The 23,284-nt window shown below is 42.4% G+C and overlaps 3 protein-coding genes across 3 annotated transcripts; 1 reads left to right on the top strand and 2 right to left on the bottom strand.

The window, feature by feature from the left end:
* Positions 1 to 1,746: 1,746 nt before the first annotated feature.
* Positions 1,747 to 13,115, bottom strand: entpd5a (ectonucleoside triphosphate diphosphohydrolase 5a). Its single transcript, XM_088401360.1, has 15 exons — positions 12,962 to 13,115; positions 10,976 to 11,078; positions 7,819 to 10,754; positions 7,467 to 7,546; positions 5,752 to 5,895; positions 5,411 to 5,486; positions 5,281 to 5,316; positions 4,828 to 4,916; positions 4,665 to 4,744; positions 4,522 to 4,583; positions 4,338 to 4,439; positions 3,723 to 3,866; positions 3,595 to 3,651; positions 3,003 to 3,118; positions 1,747 to 2,930 (listed from the first exon to the last, which is right to left on the bottom strand). Exons 3-15 carry the CDS (start codon positions 8,366 to 8,368, stop codon positions 2,847 to 2,849), a joined length of 1,620 nt encoding a protein of 539 aa, XP_088257486.1. The 5' UTR covers positions 8,369 to 10,754; positions 10,976 to 11,078; positions 12,962 to 13,115; the 3' UTR covers positions 1,747 to 2,846.
* bbof1a (basal body orientation factor 1a) lies at positions 12,644 to 19,188 on the top strand. Its single transcript, XM_088401372.1, has 10 exons — positions 12,644 to 12,814; positions 12,887 to 13,136; positions 13,202 to 13,267; positions 15,225 to 15,518; positions 15,651 to 15,721; positions 16,403 to 16,547; positions 17,032 to 17,513; positions 17,574 to 17,678; positions 18,182 to 18,229; positions 18,417 to 19,188. Exons 1-10 carry the CDS (start codon positions 12,645 to 12,647, stop codon positions 18,511 to 18,513), a joined length of 1,728 nt encoding a protein of 575 aa, XP_088257498.1. The 5' UTR covers position 12,644; the 3' UTR covers positions 18,514 to 19,188.
* Positions 19,001 to 23,279, bottom strand: aldh6a1 (aldehyde dehydrogenase 6 family, member A1). Its single transcript, XM_088401361.1, has 12 exons — positions 23,121 to 23,279; positions 22,878 to 22,922; positions 22,714 to 22,788; positions 22,357 to 22,518; positions 22,211 to 22,289; positions 21,440 to 21,742; positions 21,169 to 21,290; positions 20,654 to 20,843; positions 20,224 to 20,405; positions 19,977 to 20,156; positions 19,273 to 19,371; positions 19,001 to 19,191 (listed from the first exon to the last, which is right to left on the bottom strand). The coding sequence occupies exons 1-12, from the start codon at positions 23,157 to 23,159 to the stop codon at positions 19,087 to 19,089; spliced, it is 1,581 nt and encodes a 526-aa protein (XP_088257487.1). The 5' UTR covers positions 23,160 to 23,279; the 3' UTR covers positions 19,001 to 19,086.
* Between the last annotated feature and the right edge of the window lie 5 nt (positions 23,280 to 23,284).

Raw genomic sequence — 23,284 nt, 5'->3', positions numbered from 1 at the left:
TCACGCAGGTGCGCTTAACGAGGGTTACTTGGAAAACATATTGGAACGTGGTCCCGAGGACTAGAGCTTGACACCTCTGACCTTTGACCATGATATTTCCCTAATAAAGTGGCCTGTTATTCGGTACACTTGAAAATGGCGGTGTACCTAATGGAGTGTCCGTGTGATTCCCTCGTTATGTGCACCTGCGTGAAAAGTTTTAGCTACTTTTGAACGTGAAAGTGGCTAAAACTTTTCACGCAGGTGCGCTTAACGAGGGTTACTTGGAAAACATATTGGAACGCGGCCCCGAGGACTAGAGCTTGGCACCTCTGACCTTTGACTATGATATTTCCCTAATAAAGTGGCCTGTTATTCGGTACACTTGAAAATGGCGGTGTACCTAATGGAGTGTCCATGTGATTCCCTCGTTAAGTGCACCTGCGTGAAAAGTTTTAGCTACTTTTGAACGTGAAAGTGGCTAAAACTTTTCACGCAGGTGCGCTTAACGAGGGTTACTTGGAAAACATATTGGAACGCGGCCCCGAGGACTAGAGCTTGGCACCTCTGACCTTTGACTATGATATTTCCCTAATAAAGTGGCCTGTTATTAGGTACACTTGAAAATGGCGGTGTACCTAATGGAGCGTCCATGTGATTCCCTCGTTAAGTGCACCTGCGTGAAAAGTTTTAGCTACTTTTGAACGTGAAAGTGGCTAAAACTTTTCACGCAGGTGCGCTTAACGAGGGTTACTTGGAAAACATATTGGAACGCGGCCCCGAGGACTAGAGCTTGGCACCTCTGACCTTTGACTATGATATTTCCCTAATAAAGTGGCCTGTTATTAGGTACACTTGAAAATGGCGGTGTACCTAATGGAGTGTCCATGTGATTACCTCGTTAAGTGCACCTGCGTGAAAAGTTTTAGCTACTTTTGAACGTGAAAGTGGCTAAAACTTTTCACGCAGGTGCGCTTAACGAGGGTTACTTGGAAAACATATTGGAACGCGGCCCCAAGGACTAGAGCTTGACACCTCTGACCTTTGACTATGATATTTCCCTAATAAAGTGGCCTGTTATTAGGTACACTTGAAAATGGCGGTGTACCTAATGGAGTGTCCATGTGATTCCCTCGTTAAGTGCACCTGCGTGAAAAGTTTTAGCTACTTTTGAACGTGAAAGTGGCTAAAACTTTTCACGCAGGTGCGCTTAACGAGGGTTACTTGGAAAACATATTGGAACGCGGCCCCCGAGGACTGGAGGTCGACACCCCTGGAAGCTAGGGTTAGGGTTTCAAACAACTCTTCTGAGTTATTTGTCAGTTTGTTTTCTAGCTCTGACTGTATATAATATGAGGTGCTCATACATTTATTTGGGTTGATAATGGTCCTCCGAAAGAAGCTATGACTACAATGCGGCCCGTGAAAAAAATGAGTTTGACACCCCTGTCCTACATACTGTACATATACGCACCTTCAATAGATCATTTGACTGCCTGCCGGTGACTGTATATGGGCAATTCATGGACTGTTCTTTGCCAAGAACTACTTTGCTTACACTCTTATATTTAACTTGTGCTTGAATGATGGATAGAAAGTGAAGGATAAGCAAAGGAGCAGCTCATCACTCAAAGCATACCACATCGTATGGAACATGATTAAATAAATGTTCAATCAATCAATCAATCAATCAATCAATCAAAATCTGAAATTTACATGTATGCAAATGTAACCCCTCCCCCTTGAATAATTGAGTTCTTGTTACAGTCATTGTAAGTTTTTTTTTATTTATTACAGGAAAAGACATATTCACATGGATGTTTAAGTAAAACAAGCATTTCACTGAGTAAGAAATAAACAATTTAAATACTAGAAGCATAAGGTTAATCAGCTAATATGCATTTAAAGCAACTGTGGCATGGCAGAAAATGTTTAGCATTTGTTTTTGCATTGAAAGCGGCTCTTGGTGAGTGTAGTTGGCGTATATACAACAGTAGTTATGGTACATTTTGAATACTGGGAAGAGAGTCAGGTAAAAGCCAAAAACAAACATTGTTAAATACATTAGATAGATTGTCAGGTATTTAAATATTTGTACAGTTCACAAGAAGCAGGTAAAAAAATGCTGTTAAACAATCAGCGACATCCCTACAACTTTAAAAGCCACATATTTATCTTTGGCTTGATAATTTGTGTTTACTTTTGAAGTAGTTAAGCTTAATGATGTTGTTAAGTCCACTTCATGAGAGGTTGTTCTCGGGCTCCTTTGCAATTTCGCCACAATTGATGCTGACTATTCAGTTCAGGAAACACTAAAGTCAAAGCATTCATTTGGTGCGTGTGACACCTCGCCACACACACTTTGTGAGTGTGAACTTTGACCTCCTGAGTCACAAAGAATAGCTACAATGTCTACAATTAAAGTGTTGCGTGCAAAGTTGCATAACAGAAGCTGTGCGCTTGTTAACTGCTCGTCGACCTTGTCCAAAGGAATTTCCCGTGAAATTGTTAGCGCCTACAATAAAAGAAAGCATTAAGACAGACGTGACTTCCATTACTCGCAGCCCACAACCGGGCAATGACTACAAATTAGACCCCCGCACTGGACAGCGAGGTGAGGACATCATTCGTAGCCAAAAAATGCTTTACAAAAATAAAATCAGCCCAGCAGTCAGGGGGCTCAACGTACAGTAGAAAAGCTGGCCTTATAAAAATATAGTGATTTATTTTAAACAGTTCTGGAGGTGTTTGGCGGGCGATGATGAAGAGGAGGGTGGAACTGGGTGTGTCTGTGGGCGGAGGGAGGGAAGCCCCGCAGTGACAAAAGTGTCCCTCTCAGTGCTGACTGCATTACCCTTGAGCCACTTTTAGTGAATGTTGAGGTTCCTGAAGTAGTCAAAGGTGGCGCCCAGAGCCCAACTGGTCTCCACGTTGTTCACTTTCTTGGCCAGCTGGCAATGAAATCAATCGAGTTAATACCATTGACATTTTTGCATGTGGAGGTCCATGGTGACGTGACGTACCTGGAGCACGGTGTTGTCCTTGAAGCCAAAGCCCTCCTTGAGCAAGCAGGTGATGTATGTCATGTCCATGCACAGGAAGGGGCTGACGGCACGGTACTTGGCCATTTTATTGCACACTGCAAACGCATGAAAAATTTTCATTAAACAACTGCTGAATTAAATAAATATTTCTACAAGATTTATTTGTAAAAGGAGCCAGACGACCGGGCGCCGCCGCTACATGATTAAAAGATGACCTTGTATTTTGTTTGGTGTCACACTAAACAGAAGGGTGCGAGTGTACGAGTTGGGGGTCGGCGAAAGGCTGAGAGTGGGCGGCGTTGGTGTGTGGCTGTCAGGTGCCACACTCAGTGACCATGCGAGCGCGAGGGGGGTGATCTCAATCTGCCAAACGAAACCGCTACACATACTTCACATGGTGCAGGAATGTTTAAATTGTTTACACTATAAGCACATTTCTGTCTTATTTTAGCAAGTAATTAGTCTGACTTGACAGCAGTAAATTTAGTCTGACAGGAAGCGCCATGCCACGTCTTTGCATGCACCAGATCAGATGATTTACTTCCAGTCGTGTTGACACTCATCCACTTACCCTCTTTAGCTCGCTTCTTAAAATCCCTGACTTCGATTGCGCCACCTCGGCTTCCATCTGTAAAAAACAATTTAAACAAATCAATTATAACTCAGATAAATTGACACTTTTGTTGAGCTCCAACTCACCAATAAGACCGGACTCCACAGCTCTGTCATAGTAGTAGGAGAAAGCATAGAAGACGCTGCTGCCTTTGACCTCGTAAGGCTGATGCACGATGCCCTTGATGACCCTCATCACCTCGTAGTAGCACAACTTGTAGCCTGCGTAGCCTGGAAACAATGTAAGAATGTAAACAACGGTATGCAATGGAGGTACGGTAACCTCAGTTTTGGCTCCGCCAGATTATATATGAGGGGAAGCCCCAAAGTCACCAGCAATTGTGACAAGAGCAGCAGTTAGTGCTGCCATGGCGACCTTTCTATTTTTACCGCATAATTGTGCGCGGTCCAGATTGAGCCACTCGTTACGTTCACACGCACAACAAAGAAAACAAATTCTCTGGGACAAGCCCAGCGTCTTTTGGCTTTTTGGCTGTGGCATGAAACTTACTGCCTTATTTGTGTAGGTAACTCACTATATTTTATTTTATTTTAACTATGAGGCAGAAGATGCAACATGTGTTTGGCTTAAGGGACACTGTACTTATGTGTTCTAAGATCTTGATATGTAAAATGCCTTGAGATAACTTCTGTTTAGAAATAAATATCGTATATACATGAAATTTATTTAACTGGATTTACCATCTGGAACTCCGCTGACTTTGTAAGTGGTTCCACCAAAGGTCACTTCTTCTCTGAACTTCTTTGGGAGGCAGGAACTGGTGAAGACTTTCCAATCGAGACCTAAGATGTTAAGAAGGTCAAATAGCCCATGTTACATTAAAAGCTCCGCCATATTTTATATAAGGGATTTTAGAGACAGTACCATCAGCTCCTAGTGCTCCAAGAGTTGCCAGCCGAGCTGCATACAGTCCATTTCCAAGGTAGCTAGAAGGTGAAGATTTGAGAATCTTGTATTTGTAACTTTTATTTTCAAAACCTAGTAAATTGATACAATTAGCCACATACCTGTGTGTGTAAAGCTGGTATGTACTATTGAACAAGCTGAATTTGGCGATGTAACTATTGGGAGCAAAGTCAACGGTTCTCTGGTGGACAGAAACACACATTTAGTGGTGTGATTTTTTTTTTTAAATTGATAGCTTTCAGTGTCAAGTGCATCATTTTTTACCTTTGACTTTGGAAGGAAGGTGATTTGTGTAGAGCCTCCGCCCAAGTCCAGGATGCCCACTGTCCTCTTTGTGTTGGAATACAAGTGGCCTACAGTAAACACACAAATTTTACTGAATGGAGACAATATAAGATGCCATTCTTATAACAATAACAATTTAATGTTTTTTAATTTTTAATTATTTAGAATAAAAAATGAAAAATCTTAAGTCCGGAAAGATGCATCAAATGATGTCTCATTCAGGGGAAAATTATTTTATAATCTCTTGTTTTGGAAATCAAATTGGCTGTGAGAAAAAAAAATGTGACTGTCCATCACTGTTTGGAAATCTGGCAACCTCAGACTGGAGACGAGCATCTTTGGCTGCCCTGGGTTGAGTATATACACTAGAAGCTCAGATGAGAGCCTTGTGTCCACTAACACCAACACAGCAAAACACAAACCATGTCTTACCTGTTAGGAAGTTCACCGTGACCCAAGCCAGGACTCCTGGAACAACACGAGGGTGCAAATGCCTGCGTTAGTTGTGATTGCGACACGGCTGCAATGAGAATTGCAAAAATATGCAATACATATAACATACCTTCATTAGTTCCATTCATAATGGTGACACTGTTATGCGGCACGTAGAAGGGAGACTCTTCAAAAACATGTTTCACCTGTGATAAAAGATTCTAGTTATATATAGGCTCTGAAAAAATTGAAAGCAGAGAGCCAAGCTGAAACAGTAGCAGATTGAATACTTCAAATGACAACACCACAACAGCTGTTTTTTGCAACATCATAGCCGCCGAATGGGCAGAGTTGTTCCTTCTTTTTCCCACTGACACTTGTAAGCACTTAGTGGTTTCTTATCCCGCTCCCCGGCGGAGCGGCTCGTGTCTGTGCCAGAGTGTCTGAGGGCAGCGGGAGAGCGTGCCTCACCTCGTTCAAAAGAGCATTGGCTTTGTCCTCGGGCAGAAGGCGCAGGCCCGCCGTGGCTTTCAGGACCACCGGGGTCCTCCTCCATTCCTCCTCTGGCACCGTCTTCTTGGCTATCTTCAGCAGCTGACGCACCGTGTCACCGCCCTGAGGAGCACATGGCAATTATAGTAACAGAAGCAACAGCATGTGTCCGGATTAGAACGAGGTCACATACGATATATTAGAGTTGGGTTGGTGAATGCCGCAGCCAGTCTCATTTGCGTAATTACCGTTTGTGTGTTAACCCAACCCAGAGAACATAATAAGGGATCTGCGATGCATACACTAATAATATGCACTTAAACCACAGGTGTCAAACTCAAGGCCTGGGGGGCAGATACGGCCCGCTGCATCATTTTCTGTGGCCCGCGAAGACAAATTGTGCATCAAATTCGTGTGTCATTAATAGAATTGCAAATTGTCTTCACTTTTAAGAATATATTTTTAAAAAAAATATTTGACCAGTTTTTACTCGTCTGATTTGAAAACGAGTTATTTGTCAGTTTGTGGGTTTCATGCTAGAGTTAGGGTTTCAAAGTAGGGTTTAAAGCTAGGGTAAGGGTTTTAAACATGAGTTTAAAGCTATGGTTAGGGTTTCAAACTATGGTTTCAAACTAGGGTTAGGGTTTCAAAGTAGGGTTTCATACTAGAGTTAGGGTTTCGAAGTAAGGTTTAAAGCTAGGGTTAGGGCTTCAAAGTAGGGTTTCAAACTAGGGTTAGGGTTTCAAAGTAGGGTTTAAAGCTAGGGTTACGGTTTCAAAGTAGGGTGTAAAGCTAGGGTTAGAGTTTCAAAGTAGGGTTTAAAGCTAGGGTTGGGGTTTTAAAAATGGTTTGAAAGCTATGGTTAGGGTATCAAACTATGATTTCAAACTAGGGTTAGGGTTTCAAAGTAGGGTTTCATACTAGAGTTAGGGTTTTGAAGTAATGTTTAAAGCTAGGGTTAGGGCTTCAAAGTAGGGTTTCATACTAGGGTTAGGGTTTCAAAGTAGGGTTTAAAGCTAGGGTTACGGTTTCAAAGCAAGGTGTAAAGCTAGGGTTATAGTTTCAAAGTTGGGTTTAAAGCTAGGGTTAGGGTTTCAAACTAGGGTTCATACTAGAGTTAGGGTTTCAAACTCGGGTTAATGAGATCCAATACAAGAGTAGTTAAAACGCTTGTCTGACTTCAGGAGACAATTTTGCAGCTTTTTTTTTTTCTTTTTTTTTTTATCAAATGCATTTAACAATTGTTGTCTCATCTCGTAGTATTTTTTGTTTTTGCGTTCTACTTAAGGCAGTTTCTAATATCTTATTTAATGTATAGACTGCACACAGGGTGCAGGGCAAAATACAAACATGTATATTATTGTAGTGCATATTTCAGATACAATGCACAGATAACCAATTTGTCTAAAATATAGGTAAATGTTTAGTATTTCAATAAGTCTTATAATAAACTTTTCTGACTCCTTTTCAGACAGGCAACATTCCAATATTCAGTATGGAATATTTAGATTTCTTTTCTAACTTTGATCTGCATTTTGAAAATGTAAATGTACTTCTCCACTACTGCACATAATCAAAATAATGTTAAACAAAACCTGAGCATCATCTATTTGAATTTTCTATGCAACTTATGATTAAATTCTGATTACATTATGTAGTGTAAAAGCAATATTGCAAACAAAAATACTGCATACCTCCTCAGGGTTGTCTTTATAAGCAGAAAGTCCGGGTTTCACTGCATGGTACATTTCATTGTCCAGAACTGGCAGCTCAACTACAGGAAGAATAAATATTTTAAAATGAAGTTAACATTAGTGCAACAGCATTAAAACAGAGAACCGACATGTGGCTATAGATAGTATAAAAGGAAATAGAGCGAGAAACACTAGAATGACTTTTACAGCTGGTGATATTTAAACAGCATCACGTCACGTCCATCCGCTCCACAAGTCATTACAAAGTCAACCTCAGCTACTTTTAGAAGCGCACTTGCCGCGGCTGGATAAACTGACGCGCACATGCAGAGGGGCATAACCGGGGGATTACCTGGGTCTTTCTGGATGAATTTATAGATGTGGATCCTGGTGCCGGTGCTGCCCGCATCGAACATGACGCCGTAGAAGACGCGCGTCGTGTTGGCGAGGGCGATTGGAGCTGCAGGCGCCGATCGGTGGTGAGACTCAGGCTCCGGTTGGACGACTTCGGGCTCCGGGTGGAAAGTTTCCGGTAAGGTCTGGATGTCATCGGGTCTCGGGTGGAGATCGTGCGGGATGACGGGATGCCTCGGCACGCCGGGATGACGAGGAACGGGCGCCGGGTTCACGACCTCCGGGAGGTGGTTCGACATGTGGGCGGAAGGCTGTCGGAAACGGATGTAGTGCGGAAAGTAGCGGTGGGGCCGGTAGTAGGTCGCCTCGGTTAGGAGGCTCCCCGCCAGGAGCACCAGCAAGAGCGAGAGGAGATGGTTCGGCGAAGCCATGGCGTTGCGAGAGGAGAGGTGAGGAGAAGTGGAAGATGCTGCACAAAGTTGAGTGCTCAGCAGAGTGGATGCACACCCAGGACTGTCCCCTGATGTGTTTACACTATATAAAGACATATGGGCTTGGCGAGGGGCCACACCGAGACCAGCAATCCTCCAATCCTGTGGCGGTCCATCCCCACTCCATCCAGTCCCCCTCTTGTTGGAAGCAAAGCTGGAGAATACCTGCCTCCCTGTTTTTTTTTTTTTTTTTTTCTCTCATGGAAGTTGAAGAGGAGGGTGCTTATTTCTGGCTATGTTTTCCCTCCTCATCTTTACTGGATGTTGAGGTCCCCCTTTCTAGGAAAGGAGAGGCAAGTTTAAATGAATAAGGGGGAACACCCCAAAGATGTCAAAATAATCTATATTTACATTTTATATGCATGAAATTCCATCCCTATAGATGTTCTTGTGAGTATTTTAAGAGAGTAACTTTTTTTTCTGGACATGTGGGTGAATTTTATAACTGTAGTGCAATGAAGACAATTTGCATTTTGCTCATTTATTGCAAGACTTGAATGATTCTTGGACAGAAAAAAAAAATAGCTACTGTCTATGTTTTTGTTTGGATTTGTAATTGCTTTTTTTTGTTCTTCTTGTCCTGTTTAACAGGTCTTTCCACTTATTCTCATCAACCTGGTCTCTTGTATCATCCAATCAGCTCCTCAGGCGCTCATTTCTTTTCCACGGTTCCCCATTAATGGCTTATTTTGTATCCCCCGCATTTGGCCCACCAAATTCCTGACAGCTATAGAGATAAATCGATAAATGTATAAGATGTGACTAAATATACTAGTTTCTAGTCTGTGGTTTTGTTCAGTGGCTTGTATCAAACACATTTTCCAAACCCCACTTAACCTCTTTTTCGTAGTCGTGCAGTAATCACCACATTAAATGTGCAGCAGTCTTACCAACTTTCAAATATGCAAATGTGATCTGCACTCCAGCTGGCACATAATTTGAAAGAATGTTCGAATCTCACTCCCATTCATCTGGATCAGCCACAGGATTTTTTCCTTTACTAGGGCAACATATTTGGGCTGCAAGGCACGTTTCACGAGAGAACGAAGCAGCCCGAGTGAAGTTATAGGTGGGTGTTTGGAACGCTGTCACAAACCGAGCTGCAAGTAGCACGTTTTTCTTCTTGAAGGCACCAAACACATCCCGCGACACACTCGAAACAAGACAGATGCCTCACTTGAACTCTATTTTTCTTTCCTAACCCGCTGAAAGTGAAAATCAGTTCCATGGAAGCTTCCCAGCATAGTGACCCCTCTACCAACCTCAGTAGCCCTAACATGTGGTTCACTCTTTCACCTCATGTGGTGGGGTGACTGAGGCAGCGAGTGTGCAATCAAGGGTAATGGGAGGGCAGAGCGCATGGGTACAGAGAATGCAGGAAGTCCACAGAGAGGACAATATGTGGGGAGGGGTGGGGCTTGGCATCAGCATTCCCCCATCATGCCATTCCCCTCCCAGGACAGTCAACTGTGCAAAGCACTGTTCCAACACTGTAATTTGAACTAAAAATATTGGACTCTCTTCCTCCTTCCTTTTCTCTAAATACTGTGGCTACTTTTTTCAAGCCTGTGGTTCACCGCAGTGGTCGTTCGCCGCTATCAAAGCGTACATGTGCAGGACCTCTCGATGATGTACCCTTATTTGACTGCCATCATGGCACAGGCACAAAATGCAGTTCTTTCATTGATTATACTCATTATAGTCCCTCAAGGGAAATTCAACTCCTATCGATGCCTTGCTCCAAAGCACATCAACAGTCATACAGTCGATATTAAATATGCTCCAAAAAAGGCAACGTTCAATTAAATGTGAATAGTCATAATTTAAAGATAATAAATGTGGCCAAAGTTTTCCGCTGAGAAGGTCCAAATGATATTTAGAGGCATATAGGTTGCAACATGTTCCATGAACACAAACTGGAAGTCACCTCCAAACCTCAATCGACTAAAAATATGATGTACAACCGCGACATCGTCTGACAACGTCTCCATACATATCATTGAAATACAACATCTGCGCTGTGATTGTGGTTAACATGTAACATGATAGTGCTCAGATGAGAATATCTTTTTGGTACTCAGCTTTTTCCTGTCTGCGAGCTGAACGATCTGCTCTGCATCACCGAACACAGCAGTTGTCAGACCTTGCCAAGTCTGATTTGTTGTCCAGACAGTCATGTTTTCAGTGATTGGGGGTTCCATGACAGCTCCTTTTGTGAACCTTCTTTGGGTGTTCTGCTTGGGAGATTCTGCTTTTTTAAATTATCCTCTTGGATTTGAGGATATGACAACAGTCCACGTACATGGTTGGAAGATGATCACTCTGGTCAACTTCACTTCATCCATAAGTGGAACTCTGCTTGCAGTTGCATATAAATGCATTTTGCACATTTTCATCCACTGAATGGACCGCAATGCCAAAGACTGTGGGCGCCTCTCCTGTGCTGAATTTAAAAGAAATGAGAAGCTACGTCAATTGGCTAAGAAACAAGTTGGCTGTGTTTACTCCCACAATGGCACAAATGCCCATCCCTACTTATTTTAATTGTGGAAGAATGCATATGTCGTTTAAAATTCTGGATTGTCACACAAGTGGTAATTTTCTTTTCTTATATTTCTCTCTCATAATGTATTGCAAAGAAAAAGCAGAGTATGATGCTCTTACCAGATAAACTGAGGTCTCGTGTGATGTCACGGATGATGGCAATTCAAACTTCTATGCAACTGTAGAGGCATATTTTTCTTGCATATTTCAAGACTCCACTGTACTGCAAAAAGACAACACAAAGGTGGTTAAAAACACAAAATGCTTTGCCGCTATATGGTTTTTTGCATGATGCAGCAAAAAGACAAAGACAGTTGCCAAAGACATGACTTGCTGTGTTGAATTATGTCTGAATGTTTCACAAGACATGCTGCGAGGAATGTGCCTATACAATAAATACTATACATTGTTTGGATAGCGGTAATCCACTTGCGGGCAATTGAGTGGCGGAGGTGTGGAGGGGGATTTGAATCATAGGCTGCTTCAACCAACGTTGGTGTTTCAATTATAAAGTCATGTAATAGAGCTGCCCTTCCAACTAGAATGTCATACGAGGGCAGATTTACACCAGTAATTTTAGAAATGTGCCACTACGGACTGTAAATCATGTTCGGATGCCCTATAAAAGTGCACCGCCGTGGCATGACACAGCATATTACCAACAGCACAAGTCGTTTCAATACCAGGGTTGGTATTTTGATTCAAGTTAAGTGAAACCGTAAAGCGCAAGAAGGGACCTCAGCTTTGTAATCTACACAGTGCAATATATCATTAATATGCTGCAAGGTTGGCCTCAGGAATGCCATGTTTGTGGGTGTCCTACCCCTAAAGGTTCACTGAAGAGGCCCAAACCTTGTCATTACAATTCCAATGATAATGACAGATTTGAAATGTTCGGGGTTATTTCAGTTTTCTCTCCTCACTGTCATAGTAATTACCTTTAAATTTAGTCTTCAAACTCTGTTCGCCATGCTAGAGCACTATATGATCCACTTAACTGTAGCTACGCCCAACACTTTTTGCAATATCTGGAGCATGGTTTTGATGAACAGCCGCTGGGTGAGTGACATTTTACATTTTCTGAATTAGACGACGAGGAGAATGTGGTTGGCTTGCAATTAATTATAAGCAACTACATAGTCTTTACTGAACCAAGGCACTCAAAGAAAAATGCCATGTAATGATTTAATTTCAATTTACTTTTGCATTTGATAGTGGCTATTTTGAAGAAATTTGTGCAAAAAATTAAAGAACCCAAGTCGGTTATTAAAACACTTGTGGTCTTTGTAAATTCCCAAATGTTACTTTAAAAATTGCCTGAAATATTAAAGTTTTTCATGAAACGTTCTGATTGCTGTGATATTTTGCCTTTAAAGTTAATTTGGGGTATGTGTCATGCGAAACAATGAGTCATTTTGGTTTTGTAAAACGATTTGATGATTCAATGCTGTCTTTCAGCATTTCAACTTGTGCACATTCCACATCTACACACACTGTGTGCACTTTTTAGTAGATTTGGTCTGCTCAAGAAATAAACTGTGTTGACAATGCGGCTTGAGGAAATCATCTAACCTCACTGGATTCCCAGATGCATCACTAGAAATTGCTTCTCTGGCAAACACTCACCGGCTTCTGAATCAAATGTGCATGCCTCGCATGAGACAGCTTCCCCAGATCACACATCATTTATTCTTCTAAGGACTTTTTTTTTTTTTTACTTCCTGCAAAACTGGCATCACTTAATCCTACCACTTCTGCAGGATCATGTAGCCGAGAAACTGGAGCCGCCATGGCGTCTCCATGGCGACACAGATACACAACTAGTCAGAGCAGGTTGCACGAGAGATGCTGTCACCATCACTGGCGTACTTGTACTAGTTCTATCTGGCATTTTAGATTTGCAGAAGGAAAAAAAATGCACAGGAAGAAAGTCGTCAAAGTGAGAAAGACAAAAACCGGGTGAGTGCACACTTTTTTTTAAAGCCACAGTTTCATTGCAAAGCTTAACCTGCATTTACTCTTTCCACCCAGGAAAGGAAAGAAGAGCGCAAAACGGGAGACCAAAACCGAAGACTTTGACCTAGATAATGCCAAAGCCAAAGTTACCTTGTGGGAGCTGAAACTCCGACTAGCAGAGCAGACTCTCGCGGAATATCGCGAGAGCTGCGGCCGGCTGGCACGCGTCAACGATGACCTTGGCAACAAGCTGGCACACGCTGAGCGACAAATCCTTGAAGCCACCGCTCACTGGCAGAGGCTGGATGCTGCCAAAGATGAGAAGGTAAATAAATATCCAATGTGCACCACGTCAAGGATGATAACATTTTAACAATCTGTTTCTTTTAGATTAATGCACTTCATGATGCGCTCAAAAGTCAAGAGGCGCACAATCTTGAGCAGCAGAACAAACTGGTGAGTGCCAGTAGTGACAAAAGCAGTTGCATTTGTTGCCAAAAATTGCCAAATAACATTATGTGATGTAATTTTATAATCATGAAAAATATGACGACATTAAACAGTTACTGAAATTGAGCAACAACAAAAAAAACATCTAATAAAATTAATTTTTTTGAAGAATTAAAGAAGTTATTTAAAGGGGAATATATGTACAACTATGGCATTCATCTAAAGATGATTAAAGTTTCCACTCAAACTTAATCTACTTGTTTTTAATTGTTGCTAGATGCTTTTTCGGGGAAAATAGTTGCAAGGATAGACTGAAAATGTGCTAAATTTAGCAACAAAAATACAAAGTTGGCATAAATGGAGAGGGCATGATCACAATAACCACAATGAAACAGTGCAGCTGCTGCTTTCTTACCAGTCTTAAACCAGCCTAGCTAAGCAACCAAAGCCCATTGTACAGCAATGGTTTATTGTGTTGACATTTATTGTGTAAATCCAAACAAAACAAAGCCATCATGGTGCTAAAGCGAACTCATATTCCCGCTAGGGGATTTGTTTATTTTAAACTTTGTGTGAAAGTATAATTTCAAAGGGCCTGGTGGGAAATGGACAGTGACAAGTGTGTTCGCCACACCTCAAATGTCGTTTATGTGCTTGCATGGCCTTAACACAGGGGTGTCAAACTTATTTTTTTTCGCGGGCCGCATTGTAGTCATAGCTTCTTTCGGAGGGCCATTATGACCCAATTAAATGTATGAGCACCTCATATTATATACATACAGTAAAAGCTACAAAACAAATTGACAAATAACTCGTTTTCAAATCAGACAAGTAAAAACTGGTCAAATATTGAATAAAAAAGCTATTAAAAGTAAAGATAATTTGCAATTCTAGTAATGACACACGAATTTGATGCACAATTTGTCTTCGCGGGCCACATAAAATGATGTGGCGGGCCGTATCTGGCCCCCGGGCCTTGAGTTTGACACCTGTGCCTTAACACTATCAGAAGTACGGATGTACATTTACAATCTAAATTCTAACACCCCCAACAGTCCTTTCAGTCTTTCTTGCCAGTTTTCTTTATTTTGTAACATTTCTCTTGAAAACTCTGCTTCCAATTGTATTTTTTGATATTTAATCTTTTTAATCCAATTAGATTTCAAGTACACTTTTATATAGTTAAAACAATGAGCGATCAAACGGACTTGACAAGTCAATTTCAAGCAACTTTACAAGACAAAGAGGCAACGTTAGCCCGCATCTGTTTTCCATCTCACAGCTCTTACTTAATGCTAGTAAAATGGTGGCGGAAAATGAGGCACAGTCTGGAAACATCTCCGTTTTAAACATGCATGCGACGGTCACATGTGTCAGAAAATTGAATGTCAAGTGGTTGACTTGGAAGACGCCGCTTCTGTACATTTTTGGCCAGTAAAATTATTCCCCATCAAAACAGGCGTCTGCCTGAGGGCTTAGACAGCATAAATCTGGAATTTTGATGGATTCAACCAAACAATTACTCTATAAAAGACATTTGCAAATGGCGCTACCGCATAACTTGTGGAAGGCTCAGATGTAAATCTGTTTTTAATTCCATATTTTATGTGTAGATTGGTGCCCCGATGTAGCCAAACGCTACATAGCTATGTGAACAAGATTGATTTGGCCCAAAGATGTAATCAAATGGGTGATAATGACCTCTCATGTAATCAGCATGTACATGTTTGTGGGTGTAGCTTTTGTCAGTCTTTTATGATTTTGGTCATGTCGTTACATTTTTCTTATACAGTTTGGGTTTCTCTGGTGGCATCTTGAGGGATTTTGTTCAACTGAAATGACCTTAGGTTGGCGTGCTTCGAACACGCTGGGATCTTGTTTTCTAACTTCTCCCAATCATGGAGAGATTTATTTTGTCGACGGGGCGGGTTGACACCTTTTCACATGAGAATAATTTCAACAGGTTGAACATTACACTCTTGAAATCAACGAGATGAAGGAGTTGTTCAGAAAGCGAGCCGGCGAATTTGAGACTATACAAGATGGAATGAAGACCATTGAGGAGTTCCAGACGAGAAAAGCCCAAATGGAGCAGGAGCTCAGTGATGTGCGGAACATTTTTTTTGTCTCATTCTCATTTCCCGTGGCTTTGACTTATATGATAACTTCATTACAGATAAGAAAAAGCATGGAGCTCGCTGAGAAGGAGCACAGGGAAAATCGAATCGAGATGGAGTACCGGTTCTTCACAGAAAAGGTATCATGAGAGATTCCCAGGAAAGTTTTGATTCTAGTTTAGAGTTATAATTTTAAATTTGAATCATATTATTACTGTATTAATTCCAATAATTTTGGTCATGATGGTGTTAAAGAGTAAACTTCCTCGCAGGCTCGATTGGAGAAGGATGCTGAGGAAACGATAGCCCAGATGGACAAGCAAGCCCACCATGAAGCCATTTTGTGAGTGCGCCCACTGATGGCCTAATTTTAATCTTTTACTGCATGTTCAGAACCAAAGAACAACTTTTTGGCCTTGTCAATATATAATTTTGAATTTAATGTTGCTTCTGAGCCACACTGGTCAGTCATGTGCTAGATAGTGAACTAAGCCAACAATCACATCCCACACAGGCCTTCAGGGAGGAGAGCTTGAGGCCCAGTTTGGTCAGTTTGGTCAATGAGCTAACACTTGACCTCATAAAAAAAAAAAAAAAAAAAAAAAAACATCTGCAAAAACTGTCCTCACCTATTTTACTGTATAGCACATTTGTCTATTAATCAGTTCAAAACTGTTTTGTCATATGTTCTAACATTAGCCCCATGAAATGATGGGCCAGAACAAGAAACAATCTAATGTCCGCTTACATAAAATAAATGCGTGCCTAACTGGAAGGAGAAGAAACAAAATCAGCTTGGAGCTGGACAGAAACTTTTGGATAGACACCAACGTAGAAAAAAAACCAACCAAATACTAGGCCGGAATAAAAAAAATGAATGCGGCCGTGGGCCACACTCTGCTGACCCCTGGTATAAACTATTTATAAAAAAATGAATTATGCATCATACTATAACCTCCCATTCGAAGGTTTTCTCCAAATGAATAATTATTGGGTGAAATTGTTTGCGCTGGCGGCCCTTCAGACAGCTGGACGACGCCTCGCGCTGTGTGTTCAAGGAAAACGTCCGTCTCAATGAGACACTGAAGCACCACATGAAGGAGGCAGAGGAGCTACACAAACTGGCAAACTCGCTGGCGAAGGAAAACACGGCCCTGGCAGTGGACAAGGTAACGTTCGGGGCCAAAGGCATGGCTGCTATTATTAGGTAACGCTTCGATATAAAGACTAGTCATTTTTCCCAATCGCGGTAGTTATGAAACGTCTAATTCGGGTGGTTTCTCTCCTTGTTGTTTGCTTGTTCTGCTTCTGTGTATTTACTACGCAGTTTCTCTCCATGCTCTGTGGTTGTGGCGAGTTTCCACTAGGTTTGGCGGTTTCTAATACAAATAAATATTGGCTGCATTCGCATACGTCTCTGACATGATGACAGTAAATTGTTGGGAATCAAACCCGACTCAGCAGCCAAGTTTTGGATACAATCGTTTGTTTGTTTCTTCCATCTACATGGCCCACAAAGAGTCAGTGATATAAAATTTTTGGATGAAATTTCAGAATGAACCTAAAATGAATTATTACACTTCATTTTACTTATATTTTTGGCTGTACGTTGGTCATAAAAGTTAAAGATCTTTCTCGTGTCTACTCCTCTAGAAGACACTGGACCTGCTGACAAAGAAAAACATAGCCCAGATGGTGGCCCAAAAAGAAGAGATGACCCGTTTGAAAGAAAAGATAGCTTCTTTGGAGAAGATTCTGGAGGAGAAAAAGGATGAACATGAGCGTCGTGAGGAGAAGATGCTGCTCAGCTCGCAAGTCGACAAAGCGGAGTTGGAGAAGCTTCAAAGTGTGCTCTCCATGCGGGAGAAAGAATTAAAGCACGTCAAGAAGCTAGCTGGTGCCATCATGGAGCAGCGCTCAGAGCTGGAGCGCTTCTTCCACGAGGCTCTGGCTCTGGTGAAAGAGGAGATAGCGGCCACTCGGGTTCAGTATAAAAAAGAGACGCAGCAGGCTTATCAATGGACACTCAAACAGGCCACGGCAGGAAAGATCAAGTTCCCGCCCATCCGCACCTTCCAGAACACTCCATATAGCACCAACTCAGTCTACTCTGACTTGGAAGAAGCTGCACGGTGGTACGTCATCATCCCATTTGTCAGATAATTCTTCATCACTAAACTTCATTTCTCCTTCAGGATTCATCAACCGGGAAGTAAGGTGGAAATTTCAGATCTCACTTGGGAACAAAAGGAACAAGTTCTCCGTCTCCTGTTTGCAAAAATGAATAGACAAAGGCCAAGGTAAAATAATTCACTCACAGCTTGCATATTTATCACTTAACCCAAAATGAAAACTCAGAGGAACAAAGCGCAGCAGCTCGTATATTAACTTCTGGTGAGTCCTCCCTCTTTTTAATGTTTTTAACAGTCATTTTCTCTGCTTAAGAGGATACCATAAAACATCAATTAGGTTTCAAGCCATTTTCTTTTCCATCCCGTTGCTCAAAAAGAATAAAGAAAAAGTGTCTGGGCACAATAGTAAAAATAGAAACAAACATCTGGTCACGTCAATTCGTTTTCAGCTCCTCCTCACGTGCGCGCTTAAGTTTATTTAGTCCTTTGAACGTTTGTGGTTAGCAAACAGCTGGGAACATGATTTGAGAGGGACTGTATCTGGATGTATGGCTGGAGAGCACATAAGCACTAAATCCAATGGAATAACTGAACATCTTTGTGGAGCTCAGAGACGATAAAATGCATACGAGGTAATGAGCTTCAACTGCAAATCTTCATTCCCCTGACAGGAGAGCCAACAATCTGGCGGCACCCTCGTCCGACAATCATGTCGCTGGGTAAGACACCAAATGAAATGTTCCGGAAATAAAAGTTATGCCTCATCCTTGCAATTATAAAGCCTGCATAGATTTACTGGGCCCCGCATTCCATGTTTAGCTGCAAAGACGCTGTGCTGTGAGAACATGAGTGATGAGTGTGTTACATTTCTGCATGTATAATGATTGTGAATTCCTTCTGAATTAGAGAGGAGCACTGCGCCCTGTCAACCTTCATTACTCAGGCCCCTGACTCCCTCCTTCCCACCAATACCAACTGCCTGGCAGAGAAACGCACCACATGATCTCCGTGTGGCCTTGCTGTCCATCATTAAGTTTTGGATCGGTCGCCGTATACCGCATTGTTAACACGTTAGGTTTGTTTCCCCTCTTACAGTATTTTGAGCCCTTAAGTGTTGGGTTTGTTCGCCCTGTTAATTTTTTAACATAGCAAGATATTTTGGACTGTTTGCTTTGTGTTCTATGCTTCCAAATTTGTGTTTGGAGTTTGGGGAAAGCACGCCGGAAACAAAATCCCTCATCCGACTCGAGTTTAACGTGCAACTTTTGGAGTGAGTTAAAGATTCTAACTGAGCTTACTTTCTGCTTCGTAACCCACAAAAATATTAAATAGGTGAATTTTTTTTTAGGAAAATATTGTCAATTGTTACATTCTGAGTCAGCTACTCATGAATGATGAATTGGTGAGCATCACTGCAACATTCTCAGTTCCTGTAATGGACAAGTGTCCCAATACTATTGACTGGATTGGAGCGATATAGAGTGCCTGACTACTTGAATAAATCCGGTTTATTAAGTACCATTGAGTCGTCATTTATCTGAGAAGTTTCCGCGTCCAGTAGTCAGTACAGGTTATTCTAGCGTCCCATTGTTGGCATGGTAACGGCAGGACTCTTGAGTGTAGCATCCTCAGCTTTCCACTGGGAAGTGATTGTTTTGATCTGTGTGTAAAACTGAATGCCCTGGATACAAATAAAACATTGTTTGTCAACAAGTGTGATTCTGTTTTGCTTTCCAGGATGGGAAAACGTTTGTTTGCTCACTTGTTTTCCGTAGAAGTTCATGTCGCCTCTGAAAGATCCTCTTGAGCCAGTGAAGGAGAACATGGGCAAAGGCACAGGGATGGGAACATTGACTCCGACCTGAAGAAAAAAAAAAAAACCTGTGTTTTACCGACAACTCCATGTTTGGGAGGTTTATAAAAGTCCCCCTGGGGCCAAAATTGCAGGGACAAGCACCAGCACAAAGATAACTTGTGGTTTAAATTTGCAGTTTTGGAAACAGTGAACGGGAAGAAGGAGGGAGGGAGGGGGTGGGGGGGCATCTTTGTTACAAGTTTAAGAGAAACATGGCACAATTGCTTAGAATGTTGGAGAAGACACAAATAGGTTTGGAAAGTGTGGATTTTTTTGGCAAAGAAGATAGAGGGGAAAATGTTTGTTCGTTGGAGAGGAGTAGAGCACATGGCCCGCACAGCATTCCCCGACATGTGAACAGCAAACACGGCATGACTGGGCTCCACCGGCAAACAAACAGGGCGACGCCAAGCCCTGCTTAAACAAGACCATCGGAATCACTCCGTCTATAATAGAACATGTCCTGTTGTTTTGATTGAACACGTGTAGATTTTAGTCAGGGGGTAAACATTCCATGGAAATGAATCATTTTTAAATACGAGGTGTTTCCCCATTGAAAATATTATAGTGCCACGATGATACAAAGCATACGCCGAATGAGTGTCACTTACCTGGCCCACGTCCACCTCATGAGTGTATTTGCGAGCTGTGGCGCCATTTGTAGTGAAAATGGCGGTACCGTTGCCGTAGGGATTGCCATTGACCAAATGGATGGCGTCATCGAGAGTGTCGGCCTCGAGGACAACCAGCACGGGTCCGAAAATCTCCTCGGTGTAGCACTTCATCTGAGGCTGTGGAAGCAACACGCGACTTATCAGGCGGAACAATTAAATGCTAATTAAATGCTAAAATACATACCGTGACTTCACCAATGATGGTCGGACCTACGAAGTTTCCGTTCTCGTACCCCGTTACTTTAACCTGTCGCCCGTCCAGGAGCACCTTGGCGCCCTGGTCCTCAGCACTTTGGATCAGACTGCACACTCTCTGCTTAGCCTGTGGCGAGATCAGGGGCCCCACATCTGCACCGGGCTGATCTCCTGAGCCCCAGAAACAAGCGGTTATACTGTTACACGTACGCCGGCGGCGCTCACATGATGTGGTAGCGACATTCCAAAACGAAGCACACAAATAACAGAACTGACGGGGCAGCCTGAGGAACTCCCTCAGAAATTGTACATGAGGGTTTCCTGTGCGTCATATTGGTGGAAATCTTAGATAGTTACGCTTGGTCAAAAGGCCTTCAGGGAAACCAGTGGCTCTGGATAAAGTTCAACCTAAAGAATACCTGCATTAACACGCAGAGCCTTGGTGCGCTCCACAAGCTCAGGCAGCCAGCCGCGAGCCTCGCCCACTAGGATGGCCGTGGACAGAGCCATGCAGCGCTGACCGGCGGCCCCGAACGCGGCCCCCACCAGCTGGTTCAGTGTGTTCTCCTTGTTGGCATCAGGCATCACCACACCATGGTTCTTTGCTCCCTAAAAGTACATGAAAGCAGATTTTTAGATTTGCTTGATTTTTACAGCACAGATGTGAGACAAGCGTAAAGTTCCATGCAAAGTTCCTCCTTTGCTTTTTCTACCTGTCATCTACTCGAGTGCTTTATGATTTTTCTCCAATTAAAAAAAGAAAAGACAACTACTGTAAATACGGTTTATAACAAATAAACTAAGTGAATTGCATCCAGCAGCCTTTCAACCTATCCGTGGTAGCACAATCAAGACGAATGTCTTGTATAAGGCTGCCACCTAGTGTTCATCTTTAAAATGGCATGGCTTCTGTATTGCATGTTTTGGCACTCACCATATTGGACTGCACCCTCTTGCCATTTTTAGATCCCCTCTCATAAATGTACTCGCCCGCCTGATTGGATCCAACAAAGCTGATGGCCTTGATGGCCGGATGGTCACAAATGAAGTTTACAGCTGTGGTAGGAAGAATGGAATTAAACTTGACACAGTGAGCCCAAAAACTCAGAGACTTGACCAATGACGATGAGTCATATTGTGACGTCATCATCATACTCTGTCATCTACTTAAGCAGCTACTTTGAGTACAAATAGTGAATACACACCATCATGTTGTCCGTGGATGATGTTGAGGGTCCCATCAGGAGCTCCAGCATCCTGCAGCAGCTTGGCCAGCAACATGGCGCACATTGGCACCCTCTCGGAAGGTTTCAGGAGGTACGTGTTGCCGCACACCATTCCCATGGGAAACATCCAAAGCGGGATCATGGCAGGGAAGTTAAACGGGGCGATGCCAGCGCATACGCCGAGGGGCATGCGGTACGTGTATGTGTCCATGTCCTTGGTGATGGAGGGCAGAGTTTCACCAAGCATCAGTGAGGTGATGCCGCAGGCGTGTTCAACGACCTCTGCGATCAGAGAAGAAATCAACTTGATTGCACACTTTTCCACAAATCATTGTTCTCTATTTAAGTATAAACAACTGACAAAGTCCAGTGTAAGATGGCTACAAATATCCATAATTAAAAAATAATTCTTAATGACAATGAATATGCCTTTGTTAGACCTCCAACTTTATATGCTGCTAATAGAGCTTACAAAACTAATTTACATTCTTCCCTCACTTCTTCATCCACTTCATTATTTATTTTGAGAAGAATTAATTAAACGTAAACACTTCCTCGCCTCTCCGGCACTAATTATATTCTGAGGACACATTCTAAATTGGTACTTGAAATTTTATGATATTTTGTGACCGAAAAGGTCAAACGGTGCAAAGTGCCCTTTGTTCCGAGTGCCCAACATAACTCATTAACCATTTGTGTAACCAGAAGTGAAAGCACAGACACACACATGCGCACACACGCGTTACTTACGCAATCCCCTGAACACATCGCCCTCTGCATCGGCAAGGGTCTTGCCTTGTTCCACGGTGATGGACTTTGCAAGTTCTTTCTAAGACACAAGAAGGCCATCAGATCGGTTTGAAGAGTAAACAGCCACGTATTTAAGGCTTTCTTACAATGTTGTCCTTAATGAGCTGCTGATAGCGCAGAAAAACCTGCTGCCGAGCCAAAATGGAGGTCTCGGACCAGGAGCGGAAGGCCTTGGCGCAGGAGTCGACGGCGGCGGACATCTCCTGCTGCGTGGTTTGTGGTACACGGGCAATCACCTCATTGGTCGCCTGCAGTGCAGATTAACTCCATGAATATTTGAGTGGTTGATGTCAGCAGGGACCTTTTAAGTTTAGGACACCGGTTGCACTAAGGGAATATATTTGCATCAATGAAACTGCAAATCCGGGGTAAAACCTGATGGGATGACGAAAAATAAGTTTGGACTGAAGCATTACATGTTGCTGCTGTGCAAGAATACTTACAGGATTGTGAATATCAAGCCACTCTGATGTGTTGGAGTCAACAAACTTTCCATCGATGAACAGCTTAGTGGTGGGCTGTGAGGACAGGTTAATGATAATAATAATTTAAAAACAGATTTTAGGTTGAACTTGAGTGTGCAAGGCTGATAAAGGTGAAAATTTACCCGAGAGGTGGAGGAGTAGCACATTCGTCCAGCTTTAAACAGGACCTGTAAAGAAACACAATTTAATGTGAGACCATATCAAAGTACTCCCACAAGATTAATCCAATATTTGTGCCATTGGAGAATTTGCAAGTGAAGTTAATCCTGTCTGGGAGACCTGTGTAAACAAGTCTAAGCCATGATGACTTCTCAGTTTGTAAACACTTGGCAAAGTTGCACATACTATAATGTTTGCATGCTTACCTTTGTCTTGAGTGTTGATCTTAAATGCAAGGAGGCCATGGTGGAGATGTATGTCTAGTTAGTTAACTTCCCAGGTGAGTTGAGGATGACCTCAGGACGACCGCGCTCAGTTTTTATGTACTTTAGTGGTACTTATGCATAGGCGGGGCTTAAGCAAATATGAA

The sequence above is a fragment of the Syngnathus floridae genome, chromosome 16 (genome assembly GCF_059516105.1).
Source record: "Syngnathus floridae isolate MCC-2025c chromosome 16, RoL_Sflo_1.0, whole genome shotgun sequence".
NCBI lineage: Eukaryota > Metazoa > Chordata > Actinopteri > Syngnathiformes > Syngnathidae > Syngnathus > Syngnathus floridae.
This window is presented reverse-complemented; position numbering and strand designations above follow the sequence as displayed.

What these genes read in the sequence shown, in the direction of transcription:
- entpd5a (XM_088401360.1), bottom strand. Translation starts at nt 8,368, where the DNA reads ATGTCTTTATATAGTGTAAACACATCAGGGGACAGTCCTGGGTGTGCA. An exon ending in TATGAATGGAACTAATGAAG is followed by an intron (nt 5,317 to 5,410) that starts GTATGTTATATG and finishes GTGTTGTTCCAG; the next exon opens with GAGTCCTGGCTTGGGTCACG. An exon ending in AGTCAGCGGAGTTCCAGATG is followed by an intron (nt 3,867 to 4,337) that starts GTAAATCCAGTT and finishes CATTGTTTCCAG; the next exon opens with GCTACGCAGGCTACAAGTTG.
- bbof1a (XM_088401372.1), top strand. Translation starts at nt 12,645, where the DNA reads ATGGCGTCTCCATGGCGACACAGATACACAACTAGTCAGAGCAGGTTG. An exon ending in GTGAGAAAGACAAAAACCGG is followed by an intron (nt 12,815 to 12,886) that starts GTGAGTGCACAC and finishes CTTTCCACCCAG; the next exon opens with GAAAGGAAAGAAGAGCGCAA. An exon ending in ATGAATAGACAAAGGCCAAG is followed by an intron (nt 17,679 to 18,181) that starts GTAAAATAATTC and finishes TTCCCCTGACAG; the next exon opens with GAGAGCCAACAATCTGGCGG.
- aldh6a1 (XM_088401361.1), bottom strand. Translation starts at nt 23,159, where the DNA reads ATGGCCTCCTTGCATTTAAGATCAACACTCAAGACAAAG. An exon ending in GATCAACACTCAAGACAAAG is followed by an intron (nt 22,923 to 23,120) that starts GTAAGCATGCAA and finishes GTTTCTTTACAG; the next exon opens with GTCCTGTTTAAAGCTGGACG. An exon ending in ATGAGGTGGACGTGGGCCAG is followed by an intron (nt 19,372 to 19,976) that starts GTAAGTGACACT and finishes TTTTTTCTTCAG; the next exon opens with GTCGGAGTCAATGTTCCCAT.